This window comes from Chroicocephalus ridibundus, chromosome 5, assembly GCF_963924245.1.
Source record: "Chroicocephalus ridibundus chromosome 5, bChrRid1.1, whole genome shotgun sequence".
Classification (NCBI taxonomy): Eukaryota; Metazoa; Chordata; class Aves; order Charadriiformes; family Laridae; genus Chroicocephalus; species Chroicocephalus ridibundus.
This window is the reverse complement of record NC_086288.1, coordinates 78,102,893-78,111,605: the sequence shown is the minus strand read 5'-3', so window position 1 is coordinate 78,111,605 and position 8,713 is coordinate 78,102,893. Positions and strand designations below refer to the sequence as shown.

The 8,713-nt window shown below is 52.7% G+C and overlaps 1 protein-coding gene across 2 annotated transcripts in view; it reads left to right on the top strand.

The window, feature by feature from the left end:
• Positions 1–4,958: 4,958 nt before the first annotated feature.
• Positions 4,959–8,713, top strand: part of LOC134515942 (storkhead-box protein 1-like) — a 57,081-nt gene continuing 53,326 nt past the window's right edge. Inside the window, exons 1-3 of one of the 2 annotated variants that reach the window (XR_010071178.1) lie at positions 4,959–5,395; positions 6,937–7,109; positions 7,425–7,999. Coding sequence is in view for 1 of the 2 variants with exons in the window: in XM_063335592.1 (XP_063191662.1) it covers positions 5,032–5,395 (364 nt within the window). In the remaining variant the exon portion in view is untranslated. Of the gene's footprint in view, positions 5,396–6,936; positions 7,110–7,424; positions 8,000–8,713 lie in introns of those variants that run through there. The other variant, XM_063335592.1, reaches the window with a different exon arrangement.

Sequence of the window (8,713 nt, the reverse complement as noted above, 5' to 3'; positions counted from 1 at the left end):
ACCCTGGCAGAAATATCTTAAAAATCCATCCCGTAGCTGGCAGTTTCTTGCCAAGCACTTCAGGCACCCAAACTGCCACGTAACAGTAAGAGCCGCTTCCTCCTGGGAATGAGGTGACTGGGATGGGACGCGGGCAGGTTCTGGCCAACAACACTGGGCGAAGGTCTCAAAGGACAGGGGGTAATGGTTTTAAACTAAAAGAGGGAAGATTTAGAGTAGATATAAGGAAGAAATTTTTTACGCTGAGCGTGGTGAGACACTGACTCAGGTTTCCCATAGAGGTGGTCGATGCCCCATCCCTGGAGACATTCGAGGCCAGGTTGGACAGGGCTCTGAGCAACCTGGTCTGGTTGAAGATGTCCCTGCCCAGGGCAGGGGGTTGGACTAGATGGCCTTTAAAGGTCCCTTCCAACCCAAAGCATTCTATGATTCTGTGATTCTAAATTGTTTGCCTGAATACTGCACCCGAAGCAGATCACTTACTCATACCACGTAGGCTGCGAAATTGTGTAACTTGCCTTACTATGTATGAATCAAGGAGCCACAACCACCATTATATATATATATATGTATATATATATATTTCACCTCAGCCTGCCTTTTCCATTCTGTGGCCCTGAACGAATTCTGGGGCAATATTCTTTGCAGCAGACGGAGGTCCCACACCTGAGCTCCCCATCAGGCAGTGCAGGCAGCTGGAGAACACCGCTCCACCGCGTTTGTTTGGATTTCTGCTCCTACCTAGAATAAATAAGGGGGTTTGCTGTGGACCTTCTGCCGCTGCTGATGCATTTCAAAGAGACGTGTCTAAATCTTCAGGGGTTTTGCCCCTCTAGCAGGGTAAACTTCTGCCTTTCCAAACACTTCAGAGGCACTTAGGAGCTCCACTTCACCCGCTTTCATTATTTGGCCGTAAGAAGACTGCAGGCTGTCTGCTTGCTTGGATTTCTACGGGCAAATACCAGGTAAGGTTTGCTCTGGCTATAGATCTTGATTGCTTGGAGAGTGGATGAAAAGGAAGGAGATGCTGTTCAATTCCTAAATCAGCAAGCAAGAAAATATAAATAAATCAAAATAAACCAACACCTGCCCCCCCCCCCGAAATTCTGAGGTGGAAAAATGGTTTGAATCAGTAATAAAATGGGGGAAAAAAGGGGAATAATGAAAGATGAACAGTTTAGTCAGTACGTACTTGTCATCCACAGCCTTTCCCTGGGCCCTTGAAACAAGGGGAGTCTCTTAACCAGGACCTCGAGGTCCAGCCCAGACAATCCTGGTGTTGGTTTTTACAGGCACAGCCCCTAACCCCCAGTGCCCGGTGTATTTTGATTTGTCCCACAAGCACTCTGCTCCGACAGACATGTTTTGGAGAAATTAAAGCGTACTCTCTTCTGTTACCTTGTCATTACACTTGTTGGTGACACCACGTGTGTGCCAGCTGTGGAGAGAGGTAGCGTGTGGATGGATGGATGGAGGGAGGGAGGGATGGATGCATGGAAGAAAGGAGGGAGGGAAGGAGGAATGGATGGATGGATGGATGGATGGATGGATGGATGGATGGATGGATGGAAGAAGGAAAGGAGGGAGGAAGGGATGGAGGAATGGATGGATGGATGGATGGATGGATGGATGGATGGATGGATGGATCGAAGAAGGGAGGGAGGGATGGATGGATGGATGGATGGATAGATGGATGGATGGATGGATGGATGGATGGATGGATGGATGGGTGGGTGGATGGATCGAAGAAGGGAGGGAGGGATGGATGGATGGATGGATGGATGGATGGATGGATGGATGGATGGAAGAAGGGAGGGAGGGAGGGACGGAGAGAGGGAGGGAAGAAAGGAGAGAGGGAAGGAGGGAGGGATGGGTGGGTGGGTGGGTGGGTGGGTGGATGGGTGGATGGATGGATGGAAGAAGGGAGGGAGGGATGGATGGATGGATAGATGGATGGATGGATGGATGGATGGATGGATGGATGGATGAATGGATGGAGGAAGGGAGGAATGGATGGATGGATGGATGGATGGATGGATGGATGGATGGAAGAAGGAAAGGAGGGAGGAAGGGAGGGAGGGAGGGAGGGAGGGAGGGAGGGAGGGAGGGAGGGAGGAATGGATGGATGGATGGATGGATGGATGGATGGGTGGATGGATGGATGTGTGGATGGGTGGATGGATGGGTGGGTGGATGGATGGATGGATGGATGGATGGATGGATGGATGGATCGATCGATCGATTGAAGAAGGGAGGGAGGGATGGATGGATGGATAGATGGATGGATGGATGGATGGATGGATGGATGGATGGGTGGATGGATGGGTGGATGGATGGATGGATGGATGGATGGGTGGATGGAGGGATGGAAGAAGGCAGGGAGGGAGGTAGGGAGGGATGGGTGGACGGAGGGGTGAATGCAGGGAGGGAGAGCCAGCCTGTCAGCGCAGGGGAGAGGCATGAAGCGGCGCAAGGGAAGAGGTGATGAAAGCAGGGTGGGAGAGGATGAGCAGGCTGAGGACTAGCCTTTACAGGAGAACAAGCCAGGGATAGAGAAGATGTTGACAGCCCACAAGTGTTACTGCAAATGCCTTGCAAAGGGAGGAAAATGACTGCATGGCGTTATTTCGCCACACCAATTGCTTCAGAAGTTAGTACTGAAGGAGAGAGTGATGCTGATGCCATGACGGAAGGCTGCCAAGCACGCTGCGCTGAACATACGCTTTTTCCAGAGGCAGCAGAAGGATCATGGATTGGCACTGGGGATTTGGGGGCTGTAGGCAAAATGTAGGGCCTCGCATCTAAGCACGTATCCGGTGCAGAAACCTAAAGACAGTCAAAGGGCTTAATTTGGCTCCTTTGTTCTCGCAGGTAGGAATAAAAACCAAAAACTCACCCAAGCCCTTAAGTTACCGAGTGACTCTGATCAGCGATGGGGATGTCAATGTGATGTGCTCCACACAAAGGCAACACAAAGGTGAGCCCTGCCCAGGAGAACTGAAATGCAAGTACGATGGGCAAGATAAAAGGCTGATATAATGCAGAGAGGAGGAAGGCACAAGGTAAGAATAACGCAAGTATGACAAGATCATGACAGCAGTTTCAACATACTAAGACTAAGTCTTTTAACAGGCAATCAAAGGCTCAGGTGAACTTTGGGAAGCAGTTTGGAGGACAACGAGGATGCCAGGGGGTCCTCTTGCAAAGCTTAGGGCTGAATGACAGCGTGAAAGTGCTCCTTTGAAATATTGACAGCAGCACCATCAAAACTATTGCTGGGCGAGGCGAGGGGCTTCTTGAGATCTTGCTGCCCTGGATGCTTGGGAAGGCGTTGGAAACTTGCAAGCCAGCGTCAGTGGGCTCTTCTCCTGGCCCAAAATGACACACAGTGATTCTGGATAATCTATTTTACCTCTAAGTTCCCCTTTGGTAGAGTTGGTTTCGTACAGCTTGCCTTCTCGTAAAACTCTTTGGGGTGCTGGTAAATTTGACCTTCCTCGGTACATGCTTAGGCAGCACTGGATGAACCCCAAAAAGTCGGGAGTGGGGCTATCCGAGGAGCCTGAATGTTACACAGTGCCCTGGAGAAGGAGATGGATGAAACCAGATGGATGGTGACACAGGACTTGAATGAGGTTAGAACCGAACGGGGGATAGTTTAAGGGGGGCAAAAGTGCCAAGGGATGTTGATGTGAGTGAATTCAACAGCAACAGCCCTGGCCGATTCAGGAACCCAAGCCCCATTTTCAGAAAGGACAGACTTTGTTTTGCTGCAGGCTCAAGGGTTTCTTCAGAAGATGGGAATGAGGTCCCTAAATCTGCCTTCTCACAAGTGTAACTGGCACCCTGCCCCCTGAGCAGCCACATTCCACCTTAATGTACGCTGCAGGTCAGGCTTTGCTGGGAAAGACCCCCACCATTTCTGCTCACACCTCTCCCGTTTTTGCTGAGCTCTCCATCGAGCCTTATGGGCAGCTGGTGACCTGGAGCACAGAGGCAGCAAAACATTAATCTGCTGGAAAAAAGCCACAGAAATTTGGAATGAACCTTGCAGTCACTCCATCACTATTAAATTTCAATACCCGTAAGACACAAAGCAGCTCAGGATTGACATGGATCTGGTGGAGTGAGTCCAGAGGAGGCCATGAAGATGACCAGAGAGTTGGGGCATCTCTGCTGTGAGGACAGGCTGAGAGGGCTGGGGGGGTTCAGCCTGGAGAAGAGAAGTCTCCGGGGAGAGCTTAGAGCCCCTTCCAGTCCCTAAAGGGGCTCCAGGAAAGCTGGGGAGGGACTCTGGATCAGGGAGGGGAGCCATAGGATGAGAGGTAATGGTTTTAAACTGAAAGAGGCGAGATTTAGATGAGATCTGAGGCACAAATTCTTGGCAGTGAGGGTGGTGAGCCCCTGGCCCAGGTTGCCCAGAGAAGCTGTGGCTGCCCCATCCCTGGAGGGGTTCAAGGCCAGGCTGGACGGGGCTTGGAGCAACCTGGGCTGGTGGGAGGTGTCCCTGCCCAGGGCAGGGGGGTTGGAACTGGATGATCTTTAAGGCCCCTTCCAACCCAAACCATTCTGTGATTCTGTTACGGGTGAAGAAGGTGGTGATGGACGTTTGGACACAGTGGGGTCGGTGCTGCTCGCTCGGTATTTTCCCAACCGCTGTGTAACCACTGGAAGAAGCGCAAACGTACGGGACCGTGAGACTTTGCGGGATGGATGTGGAAGGGGCCGGGGGATGCGGGGCAGAGCTGCCCCGGTGTTTCATGCGGGGAAGCGAAGGCGGGCGACGGGGGGACGCCTCCCCCTCCGGCGGGGCCGGGCAGCGGGGCTCTTTCCCCCCCTCCCCGGGGCCGGTGCTCGGGGCCGGGGGCGGCGGGCGGTGCGGGCACGGTGCCGGGGTGTGCCGGGGGCGGAGCGGGCCGGGCCGGGCCGGGCCGGGCGGTGGCGGGGGCGGAGCGGGGACAACCGGCCGCCGAGGGAGACATGTCGGTGCCCGTCTCGGCGGCGGTGCCCGGCGGCGGGCGGTGAGCTGCCATGCCGCGCAGGGCGGAGCGGTGCCTGCAGATCGCCCCGCACTCCCTGGCCATCGTCCTGGTCGCCGCGGGCGAGCGGGCCGGGGGGCGAGCGGCGGGAGGCGGCGGCGGCGGCGGCGGTGCGGGGCCGGAGCTGGGCCGCCACCGCATCGGCTACGAGATCTTCGCCGACTTCAAGCGGGAGAACATGCAGCACTTCTGGGACAGGAGGGCCACGGCGGCGGTGGCCGAGACCTTCTTCTTGGGCTGGATCGACGAGCAGGTGCTGCTGGTGCAGGGCAAGGAGGAGCACCTGGAGGTGCTGCGGCAGGGCTGGGCGCGCCGCTCCCTCAGACCCCCCGCCGGCTTCCACATCAAGTGCCTGGGTAGGTGCGGACCGGGGCGGGGAGGGGGTCTCCGGCAGAGGGGGGTGGCGGAATCCCCCCTCCCCTCCCCGCCGCGGGGTTTGCGCCCCAAAAGCGTAGGGTGAGGCGGGATCGGGGGGAGAAGGACGCGCTGCGGGGGGAGTCGGGGCCGGCCGGAGGAGCCCCCGCCGGGTGGGGATGGAGAGCGGCGTTCCCCCGCTCCCTGCGGGGCTCTCGGGTTGAAACCCTCAACTGTAAACGTAAGATGAAAAAAGACATCTTTTTTAAGGAAGGAATTTTTCACTCTGAAGGTGCGGATGGCTGCCCGGAGAAGCTGTGGCTGCCCCATCCCTGGAGGTGTCCAAGGATGGGGCTTTGAGGCTTTGAGCAACCTGGGCTGGTGGGAGGTGTCTCCCTCCCTCTAGTTGGAACTAGATGATCCTTAAGGTCCCTTCCAACCCAAACTATTCTATGATTGTACCCCTCGCAGGGTGAGATGCTGCCCTTCTGTGGGCCAGCTCCTGCGGCTCTCTCCTCGGGCATGCTCCTCTCGGGTGTTTAACTACTGGGGGGGTCCCACGCCCTCCTGAGCTCCAACAAACACCTCTACACAATCTGGGAATAACTGCTAACATTTACAGAGAGTGCAAGTTTTTATTAGTACTATAACCAGTTCATTAAAAAGAATAATTTCTAGCATTAGAAAGCTAAAAAAAGTTTATTAAGAAGGGATAATTTTGGCATTAGAAATCTAAAAAAGTTCACGAAAAGGGGTAATATTGGCATTAGAAATCTTAAAAAAAGTTCACGAAAAGGGGTAATTTTGGCATTGGAAATCTAAAAAAAAAAAGCTCACGAAAAGGGGTAATTTTGGCATTGGAAATCTAAAAAAAAAATGCTCACGAAAAGGGGAAATTTTGGCATGGGAAATCTAAAAAAAAAGCTCACGAAAAGGGGTAATTTTGGCATGGGAAATCTAAAAAGAAGCTCACGAAAAGGGGTAATTTCTAGTCTTGCTAAACCAATATTTCAGTTTATACTTGGGTCTCCTTGTTAGCTCGAACTTGTGTCACGGTATTGCCGTGAAGGTGTCTCCTGTGGCCAGAAGGAGGAGGAGGAGGAGGTGAGGAATGTAGAGCTTTTTTGCGGTGCGAGGCACGTGGCTTTTGGAGCAGTAAATGGCAAGCCCGTCCTGCGGCGGTGGGCTGAAGATTTGGGTTACGGTGTGGCCCCCCAAGGGGAATCCCACCTGTGTGCTATGCGGCCTGGGAAGGAGCACATCTCTTCCTTAATTTTCTTCAGGAACCAAAAAAAAAAAAAAAAAATCCTAGCACAGAGAGCAGAAATGTTTGCAGCGCTTATTTGGACATGAGGAAAAAAACCCAACCCTCTAAGAAATAAAGCTGTGGCTCTTTGGTGTATATATTGGGGAATTGCGAAGAACAACAGAACTGAAGTTTTCCGTAGCGTTTAGGGTCACTTGTGACTTTCACGGCTTGAAACACGCAGCTTCTCTTATGGAGAGAAGGCAAATTGTGAGGATTTGTTTTATTGCTCTCAAGGTCTCCTTGCTTCCCGCGGCCTTTGCAGTGGTGACGGAGAGACAAACTGCCTTTTCCCTGCGCGCAGCTTCCATCGTCTGCGTCCCACGCAGCGCGCACCTGGACCAGCTCACGGAGTGTAGAGATGCTCTCTCTGCGCCGGGAGTTTCACATCCTTAAAACCGGACGCTCCCGTGCGTTTCCTTTACAAAATTAGCTGGGTAAAGTTCCTGCAAAGCGGGACTGTCCGGTGTTTCTCAGTTTCCTTTTTTAACCTCGGTTTTGAATGCGTTTTAGCTGTCTCTGTCCTTCTGGAATAGGCGATGCAGAGTCTGATCGCTTCTGTTCCTCGGCAGTCTTGCGTCTCGCACAGTTTTCCGACGCTTCTCTGTCACTCGCTATTTCCCCGTCAGACTTATTTATTACCATTTCTTCTGTGCTGAGGGGGAAGCTCAGGACACGCTACCTGTTTAAAAATGAGCTGATGGACCTTTTTTCCCTCGTTACAGTGAAATTTCCTCTGAAGCTCGGTGCTGGAGAACAGGTGGCAAATCCCGCTCTGGCGATGGACGAGTTTTCCGCGTTCCACCAATATTTAAGAGGAGAGTTGGGTAGTGGACTTGCATCCTGGCGGGGGTGTGGATGGAGTTGCTCTTTGTGGCCGGCGAACAAGGGGATAAAACCTGCCGTGTGTTTCTTCCCACCCAGGGCTCCTGCATCCTTATGCCTTTACTTTTGTGACAAAGCGAGGTTCCGAGTGTATAGATGGGGGCGACGGGTAGTTCTGGCTGCTCCGTGTAGCTCATGTGGGCTTTTAGCCTCCAGTTGGGCCAAGGATGAAGAGCTTTTCAATGGCCACCATCGCCTGACGGAGCGTAAGGGTCGGTGTTTGAATTTTGGGGTCTCCCCCTGCCCATCGGGCGACATTCCTCAGCCAGGAGGGCTACGGAAGGGTGCGCTCTGACCTTGACGTTACTGAAGCCAGGCAAGGAATGTAAACAGGCCTTTGTGGCCCATTTGAAAATACGGAAACGCCACTTTTGCTAGAAGTTCTCGTTAATAAGTAAGCTCGCTGGTGTGTAAATAATATGCGTTCCTCGGGGGGAAAGTGGGGGGCGGGGGGGCTTATCTTCGCTGTGAATTTGCGAAAGACTGGAGCCAAAAGTTTTCATTTGACTTTAAAAATAGCAAATGCCTCTCAATCTTTGATTAAAGACTGTGAAAGAAGAGCAGGGACCTGCTGGAGTCGCGCTAAATGAGATGGGAGCTGCTGATTGATTCCTTTTTTTTTTTTTTTTATCCCCCCCCCCTCGCCTTTTTTTCCACACCCAGACTGATAATTCAGGTCTTGTATCTACGTAGGTTCAACTTGCACCGGCTGTAAAGTTAGGTAGTTAAAGAGGAGTCAAAGTAACGGGCCTGGCCCGTGGGCATGAGCATCTGCTTAAAGGTGTGTAATTGGGTTTTCAGCGTAATTAGGTGCCCGATGTGTAAATGGCTGTGACTTATTTAGGAGCTCTCTCACGCTTTATTCTCCACAGCATTAAAGCAGCAAACGGTACACCTACAGACAAAGAGTCCATAGGCTTTTCAGCTTTTTTTTTCAAAAAAAAAAAAGTGGTGGGTGTCTCTCAGGCGGAGGGGAAAACCTGCTGGGTGGGAGGTGGGGAACGGTAATATTTTACTACTGTTAATAAATAACTGGTGGGGTCAAGGGGAAAAAAGTGGCACGGTATTTTTGAGGAAGGCGAAGAAGCTGTTTTCGGTCGCTCTGGCCCAGCCGTAGCCCCCCCTTGGC